Below are 25,739 nucleotides of genomic sequence, written 5' to 3'. Positions count from 1 at the left end.
TAAGGGTGAGGCCCAGAGAGAAGCCTGCACACGTTCAATTACACCTTGAGATTCTAAATCGTGTAATGCTCTTGCGACCTCATCACGCAATGCGTGGGGAACATTGCGCGCTCTGAAAAACTTCGGTTGCGCGTTTGCTTTCAGTTCCAAATGCGCTGCATAATTCTTAGCGCAACCAAGGCCCGGTGCAAAAATGTCTGCAAATTCTTCACATAGACGAGAAACACTGGCGGAAGGCACAGTCTGATTCACTGATAGGACCTGATTTACGATAGACAAATTAAACAACTGAAACAAATCTAAACCAAACAAGTTCACTGCCGTAGAAGAACGAAGAACGTAAAATGACACAAGTTTTGTTTGTCCTTTGTAAGTTGCAAGAAGGCTGCACTGTCCTAACACAGGTATCCGCTGCCCTGAGTAACTATTGAGCTGAACATTCGCGGCACGCAACGGAGGGGCGCCCAGTTGTTCGTACGTGGCGTGATTGAACAATGAAACTGCAGCTCCGGTATCGAGCTGGAATGGGATCACTTTGCCTTCACAGTCTAAGTCCACAAAAAGTTTATTGTCCTGCTGACGACAAGAACGACGTTCACGTGCAATTTGAACTGATACAGGTACAGAAGCACTTGCGACTGTACGGGATTTCCGGCGACGTCGACGCACACTTTTTGTGGGACGAACACAGTCACTGTTAGATAAAGTGGCACAGGACGGGGTGGAATGAACTACATGAATGTCCATGGGCGAAGGTCCACGAGCATGAGTGTCCTCGGGTCGATTCCGGCGCGAAGCAAAGGGCCTGGAATTGTTGTGATTGTCCGATCTAAGCCTTTTCTGGCAAACACTTTGTACATGCCCTTTCTTATGACAGTAAAAGCAAATAGCTTGGCGTGACGGGCAATTTTCACGCGAATGTCTAGTTGCACACCGCGGGCATGATTTCACTGCATTAGCTTGCTTACGCGGCGCACGTGTTTGCGAGCTAGGCTGCCGCTGCGCTGACGGGCGCGAGGGCCGCCTAGCGTCCCGTGGAGCGGGCCCGGCGGGCCGGTTAATGTTACACACTGCTGGCGAAGTTTCAAACGAGTCCTGAGCAAAGTCAAGTGTGTCTTGCCTGTCCAATATGTCTATCACTTGTTGAAGGGAGGGATTAACTAGTTTCAAAATCTGTTCCCGTATGCGAACATCAGAAACGTTCTGTGCAATTGCATCACGCCCCATAGTATCTGAATAAGGGAGGCCACATTCACACTGAAATTCACAATCCCTAGTAAGTCCTTGCAATGTCGCAACCCACTCCCTATTAGTCTGACCGGCCGTACGTTTTGTACGAAAGAACGTATACCGTTAGGCAACGACATTTACTGTTTCCTTGAAATAGGCATCTAACGCCGACAAAATTTCTTCGTAGGACAGAGTTGCTACGTCGCGTCGGGGAAACAATTTCACTATCACACGGTAGGTGCACACACTGACACAAGAAAGCAAAAACGGCTGCCGCTCATTACCTTGAATTCTGTAGGCGGCGAGATGAAAGCCGAACTGGCGGGACCATTCCGGCCAGGACTCGTGGGTTGAATCAAAATTACGGAAGGGCGGTGCAACGGCGTGTTGTGGCTGCGGTAGCGATGAAGCGGCGGCTGCCGCATCGTGTTGCAGCACACGTTGACCCTGGACGAGCTGTCCAAGGGCATCCAATAACGCCTGCGTCTGCTGATTCTGCAAGCGAAAAAATTCGGACAGTACATCCGGAGATTGTGGCGAAGCCATGACACAAGCAATTCAGAGCAAAGCAAGGGAAAAAAGAACAATCCTTCAATCCTAGTCGCCAATGTTGTGGACTGACAAGAGCAGCCAGTCCACAATGAAGTAGCCGATAGGGCACGCGTCAACTCACGCCGTCTTGCGTTAAATCTGAAACAGGATATGTGGTAAAAGCTATAAAGAAAAGAACGGAGCTTCTCATATACTTATCTTTAATTTCTTCTTGTACATCTCTATGGTGAACACAAGTGAGACTCTCTCCAGATATGGATAACTGCGCCTTGCTAGGTCGTCCGTACTACTGGGGCGAGTTCTAGTCAGTCTCTCGAGACCTGCCATGTGGTGGCGCTCGGTCTGCGATAACACAGTGGCGACACGCGGGTCCGACATGTACTAGAGGACCGCGGCCGATTTAAGCTACCACCTAGCAAGTGTGGTGTCTGGCGGTGACACCACAGTATTCATCTCTTGGTCTCCCTCTACGATTTTTACCCTCCACGTTGCCCTCCAGTACTAAATTGGTGATCCCTTGATGCCTCAGAACATGTCCTACCAACCGATCCCTTCTTCTTGTCAAGTTGTGCCACAAACTCTTCTTCTCCCCAATTCTATTCAATACCTCCTCATTAGTTATGTGATCTACCCATCTAATCTTCAGCATTCTTCTGTAGTACTACATTTCGAAAACTTCTATTCTCTTCTTGTCTAAACTTTATCGTCCATGTTTCACTTCCATACATGGCTACACTCCATACAAATACTTTCAGAAACGACTTCCTGACACTTAAATCTATATTCGATGTTAACAAATTTCTCTTCTTCAGAAACCCTTTCCTTGTCATTGCCAGTCTACATTTCATGTCCTCTCTACTTCGACCATCATCAGTTATTTTGCTCCTCAAATAGCAAAACTCCTTTACTACTTTAAGTGTCTCATTTCCTAGTTTAATTCCCTCAGCATCACCCGACATAATTCAACTACATTCCATTATACTCGTTTTGCTTTTGTTAGTTTTGAACTGTAGATTAAAAAATCAAGAAATTGCAAAACTGTAATTAAGGAGATGGGATCTCCACAAGTTGAAAGAACGAGAGGTTCTTGAGAGTTTCAGAGGGAGCGTTAGGCAATAATTGACTAGAAAAGCAAAAGGAATATAGTAGAAGACAAATGGGTAGCGTTGAGAGAAGAAAGAGCGATGGCAGCAGAGGATCAAATAGGTGAAAAGACATGGCCTAGTAGAAATACACTCCTGGAAATTGAAATAAGAACACCCTGAATTCATTGTCCCAGGAAGGGGAAAATTTATTGACAAATTCCTGGGGTCAGATACATCACATGATCACACTGACAGAACCACAGGCACATAGACACAGGCTACAGAGCATGCACAATGTCGGCACTAGTACAGTGTATATCCACCTTTCGCAGCAATGCAGGCTGCTATTCTCCCATGGAGACGATCGTAGAGATGCTGGATGTAGTCCTGTGGAACGGCTTGCCATGCCATTTCCACCTGGCGCCTCAGTTGGACCAGCGTTCGTGCTGGACGTGCAGACCGCGTGAGACGACGCTTCATCCAGTCCCAAACATGCTCAATGGGGGACAGATCCGGAGATCTTGCTGGCCAGGATAGTTGACTTACACCTTCTAGAGCACGTTGGGTGGCACGGGATACATGCGGACGTGCATTGTCCTGTTGGAACAGCAAGTTCCCTTGCCGGTCTAGGAATGGTAGAACGATGGGTTCGATGACGGTTTGGATGTTCCGTGCACTATTCAGTGTCCCCTCGACGATCACCAGTGGTGTACGGCCAGTGTAGGAGATCGCTCCCCACACCATGATGCCGGGTGTTGGCCCTGTGTGCCTCGGTCGTATGCAGTCCTGATTGTGGCGCTCACCTGCACGGCGCCAAACACGCATACGACCATCATTGGCCCCAAGGCAGAAGCGACTCTCATCGCTGAAGACGACACGTCTCCATTCGTCCCTCCATTCACGCCTGTCGCGACACCACTGGAGGTGGGCTGCACGATGTTGGGGCGTGAGCGGAAGACGGCCTAACGTTGTGCGGGACCGTAGCCCAGCTTCATGGAGACTGTTGCGAATGGTCCTCGCCGATACCCCAGGAGCAAGTGTCCCTAATTTGCTGGGAAGTGGCGGTGCGGTCCCCTACGGCACTGCGTAGGATCCTACGGTCTTGGCGTGCATCCGTGCGTCGCTGCGGTCCGGTCCCAGGTCGACGGGCACGTGCACCTTCCGCCGACCACTGGCGACAACATCGATGTACTGTGGAGACCTCACGCCCCACGTGTTGAGCAATTCGGCGGTACGTCCACCCGGCCTCCCGCATGCCCACTATACGCCCTCGCTCAAAGTCCGTCAACTGCACATACGGTTCACGTCCACGCTGTCGCGGCATGCTACCAGTGTTAAAGACTGCGATGGAGCTCCGTATGCCACGGCAAACTGGCTGACACTGACGGCGGCGGTGCACAAATGCTGCGCAGCTAGCGCCATTCGACGGCCAACACCGCGGTTCCTGGTGTGTCCGCTGTGCCGTGCGTGTGATCATTGCTTGTACAGCCCTCTCGCAGTGTCCGGAGCAAGTATGGTGGGTCTGACACACCGGTGTCAATGTGTTCTTTTTTCCATTTCCAGGAGTGTACTAGGATATCACGAGAGATACTTAATTTTTTTGATGAAAGGAGAAAATACAAAATAAAAATACAGTAAATGAAGCAGGCGAAAGGGAATGCAACGTCTAATAATGAGACTGACAGAATGTCAAAATGGCTAGGACGGAATGGCTACAGGACAAATGTAAGGATTTAGAAGCATATTTCACCAGAGAAAAGATAGGTACCGCCTACAGGAAAATTGGAAAGCCCTTTGCAGAAAAGAGAAGCAGGTGCATGAATATCAAGAACTCAATTGTGGAAACGAATATTAAACAAAGAAGGGAAATCTGAAAGATGGAAGGAGAATATAGAGGCTCTAACCAAAGGAACTTCATGACAATGTGATAGGGGGGGGGGGGGGGGGAGAGGATGTAGATGATGAAGATGTGAGATGGGAGATATCATTCCGCAAGAAGCATTTGACAGAACACTGAAATAACCAAGTCGGAACAATTTAAAAAACCTACCTGTTAGCAACTGTTCGTCTGAAATTGTGAGCCATATGTTTTTTACTATTACAACGCCATCTATCACAAAGCGAAAAAAGTGGTCCAACTAAAACATTCATATTTCTTTACGTACTACACGAATATGTAATAAAAAATGGGGGTTCCTACTTTTAAAAAAGCAGTTGATATCCGTTTGACCTACGTCAGCGCCATCTAGCGGGCCAACCATAGCGCCATCTGGTTTCCCTCTTCAAGCTGGCCAAGTTTCGTTCTTTGTAGTTTTTTCGTTTGACGCTTATTTCGTGAGATATTTGGCCCGGTCACGATCAATGGACCACACTGTAGAATATGAGTCACGTGGTAAGAATACGTTACCGTCGCAAGTAAATGTGATGAATAGTGAGAGTAGGCGAGATACCACATAGATGTCTCCCGGAAATGAAAACAAAAAATAAAATGGTGTGAACTGCGCTGTAACAAAGGAATTAAAGGGTCAGAACTTCCAAAATAAAACGCAACTTCAGAAGCGTTAAAAAAAGTTTTGACACATACAGAGAAACTGTATGATCGTGATTCATACGAACACCTATATCGGACAAGGAGGTATATCTCACTCACTTACCAGTCGTACAAATTAGGTGCGTCGATAGGCGATTCCTATTATATAAAACACACATACTGTCACTAATGCCGTGTACAACACACCAGACGTGTTTTCCGGTTGACTTGTCGCCTTGTCAGCAAGGGTTTGCGGTTCCCATTCGAGAGCCACTTCCTCTCAGCTGCTAAGAGGGTAGTTGTGCATAATTAACTGTCATAGGTCACTCGCTGTTACAAACAGACTTTACGCAACGACACAGACACAAATTTGAATAAAGCAAACAGCGACAAAAATAAAAAAATAAGAAAATGGCACAATGGAGATTTGAATACGGCTCGCCCACTTGTCAGTCCAACACTAACCAAGACGCCAACGCTCTTCTCATCTGCTATATATTGCACTTCTTCTTCTTGGATCATTCGCTGTTTCTATTTCGCTTTTTTTTTTTTCACAGTCCAGTACGCCTTCTTCCTGTTTTCGTGCTTGATCTGTGTTCAGTTTTTGACGGGGTATCCACTGGACCCTCGTACACGCTAAATCGGGAGGGGGGGGGGGATGGGGGATTGGGGATGGGGACTTCCACTTGCCTCTTGTGAGTAGAACTGAGGAGACACGATATTTGTGACAAAACGTGACTACAATGTTGGAGGGAAATGTGGATGCAGGTGGGGGGAGATAAAAATCGTAGAGGGAGACGAAGAGACGAATACAGTAATTAGGTTCAAACGGATGTAAGTTGCAGTACTTATTCGGAAATGAACAGAATAGCTTGGAGAGTTGCGTCAAACCAGTCTTTGGACTGAAGACTGCAAAACAACATCATTTTGTACGAGCACGGTGGGTGCCTGTCACACTAGTCGGTTGTGACTGGGAAAAGAGGTTATCGAGCTTTTTCCTGCTCGCTGGATAGGACGTGAAGGGGTTTCCAGTTGGTCTGCACGTGCGCCTATATGACGCCATTGGACTTCTTCCTCTAGGTAAACTCGAAGACGAAGTCTGTGCACAATTCCCAGCGAATCAAGCTGATTTAAAAACATTGCATGTGCAATGACATCGAAGGAAACTCATTAGTCTGTCCAGGAGTGCTTGCACCAGCGACTGCAAACGAGTATAGCAGTATTTTGAACATCTAATGACATACTGGGGGGAGGGATGGGGGCGGACACCATGCAGTATAGTATATCTTGTTGCAAATTGGCACCATTGCGAAAGTGCAAATTCTGCGGCGCGGCTGCAGTGCACTGTTGACGTGCCAAGTCTTGGATTTTATCTTCCAGTGTATTGGCTCAAATGGCTCTGAGCACTATGGGACTTAACATCTGTGGTCATCAGTCCCCTAGAACTTAGAACTACTTAAACCTAACTAACCTAAGGACATCACACACATCCATGGCCGAGGCAGGATTCGAACCTGCGACCGTAGCAGTCGCGCGGTTCCGGACTGAGCGCCTAGAACCGCTAGACCACCGCGGCCGGCCTTCCAGTGTATTATACGTGTATTTCTGCGACGGTTAACACATTGCGATGGGTGAAATGCGTGATCTCACAGCCTTCCAAAAGGGCAACTCGTTGATTCGTAGTTAGCTGGAGCATCTGTGGCGAAAACGGGTCAACTTTTTAACGTTTCACGAGCGACAGTATCGACGGTAATGACAGCAAAAAAAAAAAAAAAAAAAAAACAGAACATGGTGAAACATCATCAGTGAAGAGGAATGTTAGACGAAAGCCGAAGTTAACAGACAGAACCGACGAGCATTAAAAATGATTGTAGGCAGACAACACAAAACTATCACCGCAAAAGTGACTGCAGAACTAAAAACGTATTTGAGTAATACTCTGTCGACAAAAACAGTGCGGCAGGAGCTTCACAAGCCTAAGGTTATATAATTTAAATATCCGTCTTTTGCAACTGTAATGAGAGTCTTACTAAAACCAACCGCCTTTCACTTTGTTCTAAATCACCTTTATTTGTCACTGTAACAATATTGTTCTTTTCTCTTATAATTTTGTTTGCTAGGGTCACAAACAGTTCGCGTGCTTTATTTGATTACTATAAACAGTCTTATTTCTTGTCGTTACTCACGGTTCTTTTGTTGTTTCCGTCATTTTTCCTGTTCTTCCACTGATCATATGCGTCAGATTTTAGCACTCTTCACTTTCACTAATACTAACGATATTCATGTTTTTGTGAAGAACCACTGTTATCTCGCCATTTCGTGTGTTTTATTTCGCTATTGCGAGATGCGTTCGGCTTCTGTTTTGGTCGTTTCGAAATGGTGAGGTGATAGCAATCAAAAAATGGTTCAAATGGCTCTAAGCACTATGGGACTTCACATCTTAGGTCGTCAGTCTCCCAGACTTAGAACTACTTAAACCTAACTAACCTAAGGACATCACACGCATCCATGCCTGAGGCAGGATTCGAACCTGCGAACGTAGCAGTAGCGTGGTTCCGGACTGAAGCGCCTAAAACCGTTCGGCCACAGCGGCCGGCTGACAGCAATCCTTTACAAAATAAAAGCGTAAATATGTTTAGCGTTAGTGCTGTGTGCTAAATTCGAACACATATAAGGGGAAGAGCAGGAAGAATGACTAAATAAAAAAAACCGTGAGTAACAATAAGAAGTAATATTGTTTACAGTAGTAAGTTAAAGCATGCAAACTGTTCATGATATAAGCAAACAAAACCGCATTGTTATAGTGACCACTGAAGATAAAGAACAAACCCACATGCTTCTGGTCTTAAGAGACTTTCTTTGCAGTTGCAAAAGACAGTATTTAACCTATAAAACTAGTATATTTGCAGCAGCGGAGAGGACAATAAAAAGGGCCTATTCAAAAATGCTAGAATAAGGCATTACAACACAGTAGTGAAGTCAGAATGCCTATATGCAAGCTAATGCCTGGCATTAAACAATAATATAGATAAATCATAAGTACTAGAAAGGCGAATTATAAGGAGAATATTAGGACCACAAAACGCAGAAAAAGGTTGGAAATTACGAAGTAATGCTGAAGTATACCAAAATATAGAAAATATTTCAAACGTAATGAGAAAAAGGAGACTCGTGCTTTCTGGATATCTACTGTATTTCGAATGCAGGACAGTAGAGCAACTAGTAAAATTTTCGAATATTTGTGGGATAACAAGTCCACAACAGGCTGGGTCGACGAAGTAAAAAAGAATTTAGGAAGAAACAATATACAAATAGAACAATAAACAACAGAGAAGCCTTTAGGGAAAAGGTACTGAAAATGAAAGGATTCCAAGGCAGGGTAGCTAAAAAGGCTGGTTTAATATGGTCTGAAGACAAAGAAGAAACGAGTGAACAGATGAAGGCATACTGGAAGAAAATAAAAGAACAAAGAACGAAGAAATGAGATTGGAACATGGTCCTCAAATGACGTATTCGCAGTAAAAATATTTAAAAAATAATAAAGATGAAAAAGAGAGAGAGAGAACATTCATGGAAGGGCTACAACTGCGAAACCCTTAATAAAGGAAGCCATTGCAAAGCTGCGAAACGAATGGTGCCATGACCATAAAACTTAGACACTTGGTGACTGGAGGAATGTGGCGTGGTTCAATGAATCATGGTTTATATTGTTTCCTACAAACGGCCAGGTTTATGTATGGGGAACCCCAAAAGTAGCCTACGATCCGGCCTGCTTGCTTCCTAAAGCCAAGCGTCGGAGAGGGTCATTTATGATTTGGGCAGCTACCGTATATCGTGGTCCTCAGCGACACCTACATATCATTACCCTCACTGGCTGGATTGCTACAGATGAATACCTCGACGTTCTCAACAATAGAGTGCCGAACGTATTGCTGCCAAACACTGCCGTATTCCAAGACCATAATGTCCATAATGCGCTCATACACACAGCCATAAACGTTGAGGTGCGGTCTGTGGAGCATCAGAATATCATCAAACTTTTTCCCTGTCGAGCACAATCGCCAGAACTCAGCATCATTGAACCGTTAGGGGGAGTTTTGGAGCAGAGAGTGGGGAACAGATTTCTAGCTACAACATCGTTGAAACAATTGGCAGATATTTTGGTACTAGAATGGGAGAACATTCCATTGGAAGCTATTCAGACACACTACGAATCTATTCCGCGGAGAACTGCAGCTGTTCTCAAAGCCAATGGTCGCCCACCATCTTATTAATTAATAAATATTGTGTATATGTCAGGTGTTCACATTCTTTTGTCCATTCTCTGTGAATGCAGTTTTAAGAAAGTGTTACCACCAAATTCTTTTGCAAAGTATCTTTTTTTTTTTGCATCTGCTGATGTATGTTTTCAATGTAAATGTATTTCTGGACATTAAACTAATGATGCGAAGTTATTATTGAACAATCTTTGTACCTGAATTCCCTTGTTTAAAAATTTTTCATTCAATTGCTGAGATGCACTTTTCTTTCGCATGAGCGAGACCAGAACTGTTACCGTAGTTAACTGTGCTTCATTCTTAGATGCCAAGTCCTTTGCCTACCTGTGGTCGAACCACATGTATCCAAATGAGATTAATATAAATTTTGCACTAACCTTTTCTCCAATACTCGACTTTTGTGAATAGATTGTCTTAGCTGCTAGAAACGGAGCGCCCATCCACCTAACGGTACTATTCCATATAACAACACGAACTTCCGTATAAGACAGCAATCGGTTTAATGTTCCAAACAGATAAATCCCAAGTTCTAAGTATTGTAAGCACTAAGGAACTACTAATCTGATTTTTCAAGATGTAAGCGCCATCATTTATAACTACGATATTAACAGAGGACATTGCTTTAGTTTCATTTGAGAAAGCAAAGTTGGTTCCGATGTCTCTGTAATTAATAAAGCTGTGAAAAGAAAGTATGTGTCGGCTAGTGAGGACTTTATCACGATCTACCTGCATGAAAACACGATTACGGTATCTTTATGGTTCAGGAATATCTGATGTGAACAGTTTAGCTAACTTGCCCTATTGGTATTACTCAGAGACCAAAGTGATAACTAAAGAGCGCTTTCGACATGTACAATTGAATTAGTACGACACACTATCCATCACGAGCCTTGCGTTGATTTGTGGAGCATGAATGGAAATATAGAAAAGTGAACCAGAAGTCTACGAACAACTCCTCGTAGAATACAATTTCCTGTTTAACAGCTGAAAAACCTCCATGTTTGGTTGACATACAACTTGAACACACGTTACCTTCAGGAAAAGGACGTACTCTGGTGTTATTTCACTTTGTTACTTCATCGTGCTGACGCTTTCCGGATTCTGTGACTCGACTGGCGGCCGGCATTTATATATGCATTTGTGTCAAGGTAGAAGTGGTCCACGTGTCAGTCGTGAGAGTGCCTCAACAGGTTGTATGTTGTGCCGCTATACAGGGATCCTGTACGACATTGTTTACGGAAGGCAAATAATAGGACGGGATCGATCAAGATAGAAGATGGTCCATATGTGTAGACTCAAACTTCTAAAAGCAAAACAGGTGGAGAAACACACATTTAAAGTAAAGTAGTATGAGACGTAAGAGTGAGAAAAATGTGACGCTATGTTACCAATATGGCGGCTACTTTGGAAGTTGCCATCTTGGATGGAAACCATCATCAGACTCATCAAAAGTGTTCTGCCCAAAGACAGGTTCTTACATGGTAACTCTCCATGCTCTCCTGTCTTCTGCCATACTCTTCAGGCCTGAGTAATTTCCGCTTCCCTTTGTGTCGTCTATAATCTTGTACCTCCTCTTTCCTCTCAGTCTCCTCCCATAAACTAGACCTTCCAAAGCGTATTTTGGCAAGCACTTCCGTCTCAACGGATTTCCAATCCAGTTCTTTTTCCTTGCTCTTATAAGCTGCAGCAGACCTCATCTCACCAACACTTTCCAACACCCTTATCTTTTCACTTTTTCCACCCATCTTATGCTCTCCATTCTTTCCCAATGCACATCTCAAATGCTTCTTGCGTTTTCCATCCTCTTGCCGTGTCCGTTTCCGCCCCACAGAGTGCGAAGCCTTTTCCTTTGACCTCTTTGGATGCAACTCGTTTTGTTCAAAAGGAAAGGAGTTCACATCTGATCAGTATCTGTGATTCTATTTAGCTGTCTGTTCACATAAAAATTAGCTTTGTTCGTAAACAGCACATCATAAGGAAAATGACGATTTTCGTCCAGCTTACGTGTCATCTATTCTGCAAACTAAAAACGACGATTTGGATCGTTTTAGGAGAGATACTGTAATATTTGCATTTTATAAAAGTGCTATTTGTGTGTGACCAAAATCCTCATTATTCAGGTTAGGCTCAACCCAAATTCCTGAGGGATGTGATGGGTACAGAGCTCTGGACTTTTAATGATTGATGCCAGATCCGTGGTTGTTTTAAACCGTCAAGTTTTCGGCTTGCCCGCGACAAAATCAGGTTGACGATATTTCGTGACAATTTTTTCCACCGCACTGTGGATAATGTGTAGTCTGAAATTCTCTGCGACTACACAGTGTAATGGTACTTGAATCACGCAACCATTACGGCACCTCACCTGAACCTCTCGATACCAGTAATATTCTACTGTGTTTCTGCAAAGTAGTTTACATATTTCTGAGACAACATTCAGATTTGATTTCATTTGTGATACATCGATATGTTTATATTGCAATGATATTATTCTTATGTGTATTCTTTCTTTTGTCACTATGATCTTTGACGTACTTGTAACTCTGATTTTTAGGCGCGTAAGCGATAGTTGTTGAGTTGTTAGAGAGTCGGACCTTGAAAGAGTCAAGTCTTGGACGTCATGTTGGAAAGACACATATTGTAGTTGGCTTTTAAAATGTGAGGAAGATGTTTTCAAGTATGTTTTGTATTGTGAAGTGATATTGCAATAAAAGCAATTAAAAGGAAGTGTAACTTAAATTCGGAGTGCTGATTATATTTTTTACATCACTATTGTGCTAACTTTGAAAGGTTTAATCTCCAAGAATGGTTTGAGAAGCGCATCTACAAAACTTTTGAATATAGCAGAATAAAACCTAGGCCTCTTTGCATCCGAGCTTGGAATCATATCCACCTAGATTTTCAACGATTGAGCCATGATTTCACGACGAGACCAGCGTGGGAAACACAAAAAGATGAGCGCCTAGTTTTTTGATTATTAATGAAATGACTTTATTAACTGTGCTCTAAGACACCTGCCACATAATATGACTGTTGTTGCCCGAAAATGCAGTATTTAGCAGCGTGAGCAACACCACAATCGTTATTAAATGCTGACCTTTGTTGTGGTAGGGTTGTTAGAACAGGTATTCCACTCTCCTTCTATCAGGAGGATCTCGATGCGCTTGGCTTCTGTTAACGCCATCAGCTTTCTCTCACCTTTAGGGAACAAACGTCTTTCACAAATGGAAAATAAACAAAGTTATGCTCAGACGAAAGACGTTATGGTTTTTCCTTCTGTAATTATCTTTCCGTTTCGGGTTTTCTCTCCCATCTCATGTCATTTGATATTAAATTTATATAATATACATTTGTATAATTTATAAAATTTATCCATCTGATTCTTAAGTGTGGTTCCATGCCTATAGGTTACCCTATATTTTGTGCCTAGTATTCTTTCTCATTTAGTGCTTCAAATGGTTCAAATGGCTCTGAGCACTATGGGACTCAACTGCTGTGGTCATCAGTCCCCTAGAACTTAGAACCCTAACTAACCTAAGGACATCACACACATCCATGCCCGAGGCAGGATTCGAACCTGCGACCATAGCGGTCGTGCGGTTCCAGACTGTAGCGCCTTTAACCGCTCGGCCACTTCGGCCGGCATTAGTGCTTCAAAGCATCGTTATTGATTCTACTTACAGGCGTGAATCATTCAGAAACAGCTCGTAGCCGAATTGTCTTGGTTCAGCGATTTGAACACACAAATCTGCAGCGTCACCGTCCAAGTTGTCTCTAGTATACAACATATTCCGTGCTTTGAGCCAAAAGGCGAGATATAATTTTACGAGGTGCCTTACGAACTGGCCCTCTTCGATTCATAGGGTAAGTTTTGTAATCATAAGTCGCTCGTTCGAATATCACCGACAGGAACTTTTATTTTTTTCCCTACTTTTATTAAAGTTCTATATTTTTTATCAAATGGAAATGTTCGTTACATTATTGAATCATAATATTTAATAAACATTATATATTTTAATTTTTAATTACTAATCACACGAAAATATGTGTATTGGCGATGAATTATAATTTTTATTTTTAGAGATTGACTAATATTTTTGAAGTAATTTTTTTTTCGTATAACAATAAGGCATTTCGAAAGTATGTCTCAAATTTTAATTTATCTTCATACGACCAGTAACTAAAAATGTTATTTCTATTAAAAATATGTTTCAGTACATTACGATAATACTGCGATTTGCTAATAAATGTGCATTTTTATGAAAGTAGAACTAAAGACTGGTGAGATTGGAACAAATATTTTTAGAAAGACAAGACTCTTACGCAGCTCACTCACCAACGAGCGACTGCACTACCTTCCAAAAACGTCAGGCACTGAGAACATGGTAGGACGCTATTGCAGCTTCATATACATACACACAATCGGCAGATATGTAAATAATTAGAGTTGCGATTCTCTGCCTGAACTAGAATGGTCACCAGGGTGCATTAGTGTTGCTCCTGTTCAGTGATGTTACCAGGCCTGGTAGGGTATAATTACAAAGGGTGCGAGGAGTGTCATACATTGAATGATTACTGTAAAGGACAAGGGGGTGCAGTGTACTCGTCTGAGACAGCGTTATCAGCACCTGACAGACTGAAAGCGATCTGACTGCCAGTCTCCGTTCCCCTTGGATCATGTAATATCCAAATTTATGGGGCATTTGGATGTGACAGTGGTTCGGATTTGCACTGCATGATAGCATGGGGGCAGACACACTTTTCGTCAAGGTTCCAGTCGACTATGCCTGACCATCACAAGGGAGAATCGCCCTATTGTACCCCAAACACATCGTAATCGCTTTACATCTGTGCCTGTCGTCCTAGAACAAGTAATGGACTCGCTTCAACATTCTTCTGTGTCATGCCACACCATTGCTCACAGACTAGACGCAGACGGACTTACAGTCCTATGGGCACGGTGTCATTAACACAACACAAACGGCCGCGTCTGGAGTGGTGCGGCCGGAAGCATGGAGTGCTGATGAACGGCGTCACAACGTCTTCATCATTGAATAGCGGCGATACAATACGCCGGATGACCGTCGTCAGTGAATATGGTGGAGATCTGGGGAGAGGCACCATGCTTTCATTGTTTTGGAGAAGCCCTGCGGTGTTGCTCGTGGCGTCGTGGTGACGGGAGACCTTGGGTAAGACTTTGGATCATAACTGGAACGGATAGAGGGAACTCTAACAGCACAACGCTACATCACAGACATCCTGATTGTTATTTCTCATTTGACAGTACATCATGATGCCATTTTCCAACAGGATAATGCTCGTTCACAACGGCACATGTTTCACTGAACCCATGACCAGCAAGGTACCCAGATAGAACATGTGCGGGACCAGCGCGGACGTCAGCTCTGTTCCAGTACCAGTACAAAGGATATTGAGTACTGGCTACAACAGCTGTGGGCCAGCTGAGGAGAGGGTAAAACTGTTTTATGACACCATTCCCAATGGACTAAGAGCATACATCCAGGCCAGAGGGAGATGCAACGTCATACTAATAAGTGGGCCTCCACCACGAAATTCTTTGCGAATTTTTGTAATCACTGAAATAACATCATATACCGTCTTATTCCACCCTCCATGAACCATGGGTCCTGCGGTTTGTGGGGTGGCTTGTGTGACTCACCGATAGAGATAGCCGTACGACAGGTGCAACCACAACGGAGGGGTACCTGTTGAGAGGCCAGAACAGACTTGTGATTCCTGAAAAAGGGCAGAAGCCTTTTCAGTAGTTGCAGGGGCAGCAGTGTGTATGATTAACTGATCTCTGCTTGTAACATCAACAAAAACAGCCTTGCTGTGCTGATACAGAGAACGGCTGAAAACCAGAGAAATTACCACCGTAATTCTTTCAGAAGGCTCAAAGCTCTCTCTATGGTTAAATGGTGATGGTATCCTTTTGTGTGAAATGTTCCGGATGTAAAACAGTTCTCCATTTTCAGAATGAGATTTTCACTCTGCAGATGAGTGTGCGCTGATATGAAACTTGCTGACAGATTAAAACTGTGTGCCAGACCGAGACTCGAACTCGGGACCTTTGCCTTTCGCGGGCAAGTGCTCTACCAACTGAGCTACTCAAGCACGACTCACGACCCATCCTCACAGCTTCAGAGTGAAAATCTAATTCTGGAAACATTCCCTAGGCTGTGGCTAAGCCTTGTCTCCGCAATATCCTTTCTTCCAGGAGTGCTAGTTCTGCAAGGTTCGCAGAAGAGCTTCTGTGAAGTTTGGAAGGTAGGAGACGAGGTACTGGCAGAATTGAAGCTGTGAGGACGGGTCGTGAGTCATGCTTGGCTAGCTCAGTTGGTAGAGCACTTGCCCGCGAAAGGCAAAGGTCCCGAGTTCGAGTCTCGGTCCGGCACACAGTTTTAATCTGTCACGAAGTTTCAAAGTTCCCCATTTTGATCTCTGGGTAGGGACTACTCACTAGGAGAAACAAAAGTGGCATGCTACGGATCAGAGCGTGGTAGAATATACATTTAAGTGTTAGGAAGTTTTTTTCTGAAAGTATCTGTATGGAGTGTAGCCTCGTATGGAAGTGGAACATGGACGATAAATAGTTAAGACAAGAAGAGAATAGAAGCTTTTGAAATGTGCTGCTACAGAAGAATGTTGAAGCGTAGATGAGTGGATCACGTAACTAGTGAGGAGGTACTGAAAATAACTGGAGACAAAAGAAATTTGTGGCAGAACCAGGCTATAAGAAGGTATGGATCGATAGGACACATTGGGGACATTAAGGGATCACCGATATAGTATTGTAAGTGGGAGGGGGGAGGTAAAATTGTAGAAGGAGATCAATAGATAAATGTAATAAGCAAATTCAGAAGGATGCGGATTGCTGCAGTTATTCTGAGATGAAAATGCTTGCACAGAATACATTAGAATGGAGAGCTGCATCAAACCAGTCTTCGGACTGAAGACCAAAACAACAACCGTCTTAGCCTGCGAAGTTTTATTTCGTTTCCTCCTCCTGTACTGGGAGCTTCACACTTTTGTCGCGCAGTTTTAACTTTTAAAAGCATCGCAGTGCAACCTCAGCGAGCGAGGTGTCGTAGTGGTTATCACACTGGACTCGTATTTGGGAGGACGACGGTACAAACCCGCATCCGGCCATCTCGATTGACGTTTTCCGTGATTTCTCTGAATCGCTTCAGGCAAATGCTGGGATGGTTCCTTCGAAAGTGCGCGGCCGACTTCCTTCAACATCCTTCCCTAATCCGATGGGATTATGACCTCGTCGTTTGGTCCCGTCCCACAAATCAACTAGCCAATCAATGCAATCTCGCTAAAGAATTGAATCTTTCAGAAACTGTACTTTTTCGCATTGTCTTTGCCCCGGGTTAGCGATTTAGCCACACAAACCTGTAGCATCAACGTACGGGCTGCCTCTTGGATACAGCACGTGGTTGTTTATTATGAGACGTGGTTTGAGCTGCGCTTTCCTCCCGCAGAGGGCGGTCTGGAGCTGTGCACGGCGCAGGCGTCCATCCTGGTGACGGCGGGCTCCGAGACGTCTGCGACGACGCTGACGTGCTGCCTGTACGAGCTGGCTGCCAACCCGGCGCTGCAGGAGCGCCTGCGGCACGAGGTCAGGGAACGGCTCGGGCCGCTCCCCTCCTACCAGCAGATCGCCGCCATGACCTACCTGCACATGGTCGTCGCAGGTGAGCGCGCGCAGCCTCCCAGCCGCTCAAACGCTGTGTAAACGCAGTTCGTATCGTAAACTTCTACTAGGGTAACACACGCACTGTATATACGAGACCGATCGACCATTTCAATTCACACAATTTGCTGTCAAATATACAGTTTGGTATTAGAAATGGCTTAGCAACTGAAAATACTATATTCTCTTTTCTCTGTGAGGCCCTAGACGGATTAAATAAATGGTTACGAGTGTTAGTTGTCTTCTTTGATTTAACTAAGGCGTTCCATTGTGTCGATGACAAAATATTACTTCAGAAGATGGACCATTGTGGAATAAGGGGAGTAGCTCGCAACTGGTTCACCTCTTATTTAAGACAGCAGAAAGTTGTTTTCCAAAGTACTGAGAATGGCTACGACGTGCAGTCCCAGTGAGGCATAGTTAAGTGAGGACTGCCTCAGGGGTCGATACTGAAGCCTCTACTGTTTCTTCTTTATACAAGAAGGCACAAACAATATTCCATATACTGTAATCAATTTCCTGCCAAATAATTTAAATAAATACATAAATAAACTATATTCCATACACCGTCCTTTATCCCATAAATTGTTTAAATAGACAACATTCCACTCATTGCCTTGTCTATCAGAAATTGTTTTTAAGGCTCCGGAACGCCCTATACTTGCAATGTTAAAATAACGCTTATAAATTACATCTTTCCTCACAAAGTATTTGAGGTAGGAAGTTGAACTTTTTACATATTATTTATTGGAATATGGGCTACAACTTAACATAGGGATTTTACAAAATTTTAGTTCAGTTATTAAAGATGATTTTTTTTCAATTGTAATGAAAATTCACATTTTTTTGCAATTTTTTATTTATATATTCAAAAATATACAGTTTTTTGGAAAAAGGCTGTGTTAAATTATGCAGAAGGTACTGTGTAGCATTTACTGAAAGTTTGAAACAAATATGTTTGGAAGATCCTTAGAAAACATGTAATTAGTATGAGAAAATAAAAGTTTTGGGAATCGAGCGACAAAGATTGGATTAACTTTTTAGTGCATTCCAGGTCCATAGGATGGATTATCTTCATCCTCTGCAAACTCCTCCTCCAGCTTCCTCTTGTTCCTCCTCCTGTTTACTCTTGCTTGTATTTCTAGACTCTTTACAGCCCTGTCTGCAGCCCGAAGGTGTTCCTTGTCTAAATCAAGCATCGCTCGTACCATGTTAGAACCTATCTTCATTCCCATATTTCTAAATACCTTGCACCTTACAATGTTGCCATCATTGAAAGTCGCAACAGCATCATACACACCAAAGTGAAGTGTTTCTATTCCAACAAATACAGTCTTGGGGATTCTCGACCATATAACACTATTTACACTTTCATTGGGGTTTTGAGTTTTTCCGTGAATACACTTTTTCAACAGTTGAGGTGCTGCTAAGTCTCTGAAAATAGGTTTTATCACCTCCATTATTGCATGAGGCAGACTATGCTTATGAGTGTACACTTCACCAGTTAGCAATCCTTTGTTATATTTACACCAACTGTCTTCTTCTTTGGGACACAAGCTATGTTGGGGATTTTCATCGTCTTTATTGTTTACAGTAATAACACATACCTTTGGCTTTCCAACATTTCTCCTTTTCTTAAAAGCCTTCAGAGGATTTCTAATAACTTTACTTTTACTCATTATTATACTTCAACAAAACAGAGACTCAAGAAGCAGAATTAATTACGAATATTTTCGAGATAACGACAGAGTAAATAAACATGAAACAATCGACAATCACACCAGCGATATATATTGAACCATCACAGGTTAGCCACAACACATACTTTATCTCACATCACTAAAATGTACCTGATGAACAAAATTGAACTTTTCATGATTTTGAGCCTTTCCGGAGCCTCTTAAACAATTTTCCGTATGCTGCAATCGATTTCCCGCCAAACGCCAAACAACTGTGTCTTTTTCCCACCAATTTGTGGGTGGGGGAGGGGAGGAGGGATGGGAGTGGGAGGGGAGGGATTAACTTATTGTTCAATTTAATTAATTGGTGAATGAAACTGATGGGGTGGGAGGAGGGCTATTCAAATAACTCAGGCCTGAAAGTGTGCTTGTATTGGCAGGGAGGAGGGGGAGGGTGGGAGGGTAAGGGATGTAGGGAGTTTCTTGGAAGGGTAGCTTGTCCCAAGGGGGTCACAAATCAACCCATAGTGATTATAATCCTCTTAGCAGAGCAGTAGGTTAAGGGGAGGGATAGGTGGTCATAAATTAATCAAGTTTTCCTTTTTCGGTTAAAATTATTACAGTGTTTATATATCTCAAGTGTCTCTATACGTACAGGTATGATAACACAATGTTTTCGACATTGATACTCGTCTCAATGAATTTTATTTCATGATCATCATCTTGATTTTCACTGTAGTTTTCATTTCGCGACAGATCGGACCTTACTTTCCGAACAGTCCTCATAGAATTTTAAACGTCTTGGTCATAACGTAACAACTGAACCTACACTGTAATATGGCCAGCTTTCTGTATGTTTAGGCTAATGGACGTAATCATCTACACTATTCTATTGTTTTTGTGCCACACATGCACAGAAATATGATGTATACCTGTACACATGTACTAGCGATGTAGTAAAATGTGAAATGACGCGTGAAGCATAAAACATGTAAGTAACTTGACTTATAAACTACATGCGTATGCGATAGCTTGTATACTATTGATGTATAAACCAATGTCACTATTTTTGAAAGTATTACATGTGCCTGAAAATGACCTATAGCCGAAACTGGCAAATAGCACGAATAATAAACAGATTACAGCCTACTTGGAGCATGTTCGCATTCTCTGGACATTTTTGCAACCCCAGACATTAACCAGGACAGCACTACAAAACCAGGAGTGCCTGAGGCAATCCTAGGCGTATGGTAAGCCTAGCTAACGGCAGGTTAAATAGAAAAGAAAGTAAAGATAGGAAGCACAGGTTCTGTTCGTGTCGACGCAGATCATAAGACCGGAACGGTAATTATTCAAACTCTATCGCTGAATCATTCGGCAAAACCCAAGCTTGAGGGACAACAATACTCGCTAGACGTCTTGAAAGCGCCTCTGTATCTTTTTTTTATTTTTTTATTTCATGTCCGTAGAATCAAATCGAGGACCGAGTCTCCATGGTCATGGAACGAGTCAGTACATGAAATTATACCAGAAGATTAATAACAGATAAAATAAAACTTTTATGAATCCTACGCAGACGACAAGCCATAGACAAGGCAGCATGTGGAATATTGTCTATTTAAACAATTTATGGAATACAAGTCAGTGTTTGGAATATAGTTTATTTACTTATTTAAAGAATTTGTCGGAAAATTTACTGCAGTGTGTGGAATATTGTTTATTTATGATGTTGAGTTTGACAAGGCAGTATCGAATATTTAAGCAATTGCAGTGCTTTTGTGTCTGACCACAAAAGGAATGCAGTCAAGATAACCCACCACACATAATTACACCGTTAAAAATCTTTGACACTGACCACAAGGCATTTCGCGCCCACGCCCAAACCGCTTTGCCGGGCGGCCGCTTCGCGTGTTCCCTCATGTGCAGGCCCCGCTACCACTGCCAGCTACTGTACAGCCAACTGTCTGCTGTGATGCACAGACCGGTTGTCATGCTGATTCCCAAACAAGGCATCAGGTGGCGGCAACCCTTTGATATTGATACCTGAGAAATTCCTCTTGAAACACATGCTCTCTCTCTCTCTCTCTCTCTCTCTCTCTCTCTCTCTCTCTAAGTGGATACTTCCTATTTGAGTAAACCATTGTATACAAATACAACCACATCAAGATGACCCCCCACCCCTCCTCGCCGTCATCACCCTCCCCTGCCCTCCTCGCTGCTCATACAGGCCCAGCGTTGGTAGTCAGTACATGAGTTCCTTCTCCTACTTCCACTGCTAGCGGATGGAACAAAGACATTCAAGAAAAAACAGGTAGTTTCTGCCATGTGGCAAACTAACTCCACCTTTGTCCTGAACAAAGCAGTGGATACCTGGTAAAGCCTCCCAGCTGTGGAAGTTTGGATATATCCCCTTACTCTATTAGATTGATTGACTAATTAATTAAATCGATATCCTTTGTGCACAGCCAGTCTTTTTCTTGCATCCTATCGGTGGATGCTAGGGCTGGTATATTTGGTGACATTCGGTCCTGTGCTACTCGGTTTCCAAACCGCATGGGTGTGGGTGTTTGTCCCTAGGATAATTTAGGTTAAGTAGTGTGTAAACTTAGGGACTGATGACCTTAGCAGTTAAGTCCCATAAGATTTCACACACATTTGAACTTTTTTTTTTCTTCCCCCATCCAGATTTTTCCCCTCACCTGCTATTGGTGGATACTAGCACAATTAGGTCATTCGGTAGGAAGTGCATTACGTTCGAGATAGCTGAAAATTTCAGATTTCAGCTTAACTGCATGCTGTCTCCTTAAAGAATTTACGGGAGGGGCTTGGCAGATGCGTGCTTGCAGTACAACTTTCTGAAACAATAAACTGATCAATCGGGAATTTGATGTTGCGACTGGGTTTCTGAAACGCTATAGAATTCTAAATTGGTTCTTACAGCTACATTTGGAAGGAGGAAGAAGAAGTATGTATTGTGTGATAGGCTAGAGACATCAGCAAATACTACTGTAAGACAGAGTCCACTGCAAAGTGTTGAGAAGCATTGAACACGACACACTTGAACCACGACGCAGTTCATAGCAGTAGATGTCATGGCTAGTTGTTATGGACTGATGCCAACAGTGGATAATTTCTGAACCATAACTGGTTTAGTAAATCTAAGACGAGCTCAGCTCAATGTTCGCGAACCAGAAATTAAATCACAGGTCAAAATGCTCTCATATTTCATGTTTAAAGAAAAAAGTTGGTGCCTGCTTTACAATGAAACACCGTCACAGTGAGACCAATAAATTAAGAATGCAGAGGTTATATTGGTTTTTAGACAGTCGCATAACCAGGATCAGTCGTAGGACAATATTTTGGTTCTGACATTCAGATCTAGTCTGAATTTAATAACTCATTTATTTGTTCAAAATCTCGAAATAATTTACTAATTAAATGGAGATAAAGTCACGACAAAGCTGACTGAGAATTATGCTCTAATGCAACGAGCACAAAGTCGTCAAAATATTGAAACACAAAGCTTTCTGGAAGCTCAGTTTAATCAAGAATGTTTCGCTAACATTGTGAGGAGGTACCTAATCTACGTGGAAGATTGCTTTGGAAACGCTACAAACTTTGTAATTTTCGCAGCTCGCTGATGCGAAGTAAACGAGTCCAAGACCCACAGACCAGTACAATTAATCAGGCAACTCAAGCTGCATACCAAAGCCAGAAACTTGTGAGCTGCCTAGAAAGTGCATAGCACGAATCCAAGATGCGACTGTTACTAAAATCTAGAAAATGTGTGCTGGAATGCGCCAGTTAGTATCGAATAAAGAGAGCCGAGATGGCGCGGCTGTAAAAGGCAGTATCCGATGATCTCTGGACGACGAGGGCCCCAGATGGCTACCCCACGACAAGCGCCCGATGTTCTCCTCTAAATCTAGCTCCTTTTTAAAAAAACGCTATATGGAGGAGAGTACATTCAGCCATTGCCACAGTGACTGGTAGGAATTTCGACTAATTTAGGTGAATACAGAGAAATCTTGCATAAAATTTCCTTCCTTGGCTTACAGAAAGCATCTCAGAATACAAGAGGTTGGGATCGTCCGCTAGCCATGTTCCAGTCACTGGTCGAGCCCTTCGCACCTAAACACTTTGGCAGCCAAGATTGAGTCGATTGGGTAACAAGATTTGAAGGGAAAGGCAACGAATTTTCTCATGGTTGCTGAGCAGCACCGTGTTGGCCTGTTGTTACATCTGCGTACAAAGAGGTGAATTCGTCATGCACACTCATACTCTAAGGGCTTGCAGTAGCTTAGGAGCAGCTGCCTTCATAGGAGAAAGCCGCACTCACCAGCAAAGCGAGGACCAGGGGTTTATTGTAAGTTCTTCCACGAGCTGCAGTGCCCTCAGGACCCTTGCGAGGTGCCGGGGCTAGTAGTGTATTTATCACTAAATTCTACTAGAATCCACATGTGTAAATCATGCTCTAAGCCCCCCCTATTCTAACTCCGACTTTTGCTGTTGCACAAGGATAAAACAAATACGCGAACTGACTCTAATCAACCCTGCTAGTGGAGTAGAAGAGAGTTTGGCACCTGCAATAATTTAATTTGATAAATAAGTTAAATAAACAAAGGTTTCATTAGCATAGTGAGGAATGATAGGGTTGCTCTATTGATTAACAGAAAGAAAGTTCTGTCCAAAATAACAATATGATTTATTAAGATTAAACGCAGAATAGTAAAAGAGACACAGGAAATATAAAACATCAAATTGGCTAAAATTGGAGATTCATACAAACACAGTAAAGGTGAAGTTGTCCCTAACTTAGATCGTGAGGTTTAAGACGAAGTGGTATGTGGAGCCAATTCCTTTCCACTCAAATCTCAAGAGAGACACACAGCTAACCCAATAGTAATTGCTGCTACTCGAAACTGAACAAAGTTAGAAAAGGATGAACAGGCGCGCTCTGCTGAGCTCTGATTATCACCTAGGAAAATCCCTATCTGCCGGTGCTGCGGACGTACATTACCAACAGTCTTCTTATCTCCCAGAACACGATCTGGCGTACCGCAGGCGAGGGCTGGTTGCTCCGACGTCCTCGACCGAAAGGCGACTGCCGACTACCCAGAGCACCCGTACAGGCCGAACACCGAACATTCCCGCCCCCACGACATTGGCCGTGGTTACGTTCCAATCAGCAACTCGAAAACCGGCGGAAATTCCACTCCATTGCCGGAGCACTACCATTCCACCAATGGAGATTCTTGGCGCCAATTTCTGTGCTGATTTTGCAGAAAGTGCGGGAATTTTCCCGCCACAACTGCGTGGGTACACAAGTCATTCCCACGCCTCGCTGGTAGCCCGCCAGAAAGTGTTTTCGCAAAGTTTCTCTGAAGTAACGGAACCTCTAGCCCAGCCGCTACTTCACACCCCAGCGGGCGTGTCTCTTGACAATGTCGGCGTCTGAAAAGCATTCACTCGACTGCCTCACACACGTCGGCTTATCTCTCTCCAGTTCCACAGAGCCCGCCTGTCACCGGCCCACCCGGGTGACGAGAGACGCTGCGTGGGAAGTACGCGTGTTAAGGAAAAGCCACCCTCCACCGCATGCAACTAGAGAGGAGAATCGTAAGATAGAAATATGAGAGGGGGCTCATGCCACCTCTCATTGCCCCTACGCCATTTTAGATTGTAATTGGTGAGCGGTTGGCTCACTTAGGAGCAAGGTAGTGAGTCAATCGCCCAAGAACAATCTTACAAAGTGACTCCACATGCCGCACTCTATAAAGAAAATCACTGCAACTGAAAAATGCAGCTCATAGAGGGAGGATTATTTATGATGTAGCCAACTTCACCTTCTTAATATGGAACACTAACACTCACATCACACATCCATACCCAGGGAGCCCCTTCCAAACACCGATTCACGCAGACATTCACGCTCTAAACATGGCCCGGGCATCTGAGCCAAATATGGAGCAGTTTATTCTTTACAATCAGAGTTGGAGTGCTCCGCAATTAAATGCCCAAGATGTTACAACAATTTTAATCATTAAACTAACCTGACCTCACTCACACATGATAATATTTAAGTTAACAATCTCTTTGTGAGTTTTCAGAATCTAGTTACAACCTCCGATTCATTCTGTCTCCCTGCAGCAAGAATAACCTTTACAAAATGTTCCCTGAACTGATGGTCCATTCACAATGACAGTGGTGGTATCTGCTTCAGTTTATGGGGACTTCAGGCACACTGTTAGCATACACACAACAATAAACACAAAATACAAAAAAAACATGATGTGGAGAACAATACAGTAATCTGTAATAAGAATTACAGTGTAAAACACAAACGCATACCAGGTATAACATACATTACAGAAACAACATAAGAGAAAGAAATTTAAGAAAAACAAAAAAAAACAAGGTTCATGGGGCATCAAATTGTGCGTGCACATTGCACAAAGTTCACGACTGTGCTGAGAATGAGGCACTAAATCACATTGTTAGAAATATCCGTGGCACTTCACAAATTCCACCGTACTGACATCACATAAGGCTAAACGTCGGGTGTAGTTGCTACGTTGTGGCAACAGCAATAGGGAGTTCTGGAGTGTCTGCAGTACGCTGTTGAGATTGTAGTCAGACCCACGCATATGATCACGGCAGTACGGTAGG

The 25,739-nt window shown here is 43.4% G+C and overlaps 1 protein-coding gene across 1 annotated transcript in view; it reads left to right on the top strand.

Annotated features, from left to right (window-relative positions):
- Nucleotides 1–25,739, top strand: part of LOC126199100 (cytochrome P450 6k1-like) — a 202,178-nt gene that overhangs the window by 131,349 nt on the left and 45,090 nt on the right. The window contains exon 6 of the mRNA XM_049935850.1: nt 17,180–17,392. Within this exon, the coding sequence (XP_049791807.1) occupies nt 17,180–17,392 (213 nt within the window). The remainder of the gene's footprint in view (nt 1–17,179; nt 17,393–25,739) is intronic.

This window comes from Schistocerca nitens, chromosome 8, assembly GCF_023898315.1.
Source record: "Schistocerca nitens isolate TAMUIC-IGC-003100 chromosome 8, iqSchNite1.1, whole genome shotgun sequence".
NCBI lineage: Eukaryota > Metazoa > Arthropoda > Insecta > Orthoptera > Acrididae > Schistocerca > Schistocerca nitens.
The sequence above is the reverse complement of the archived record's forward strand: the minus strand, read 5'-3'. Positions and strand labels throughout refer to the sequence as shown.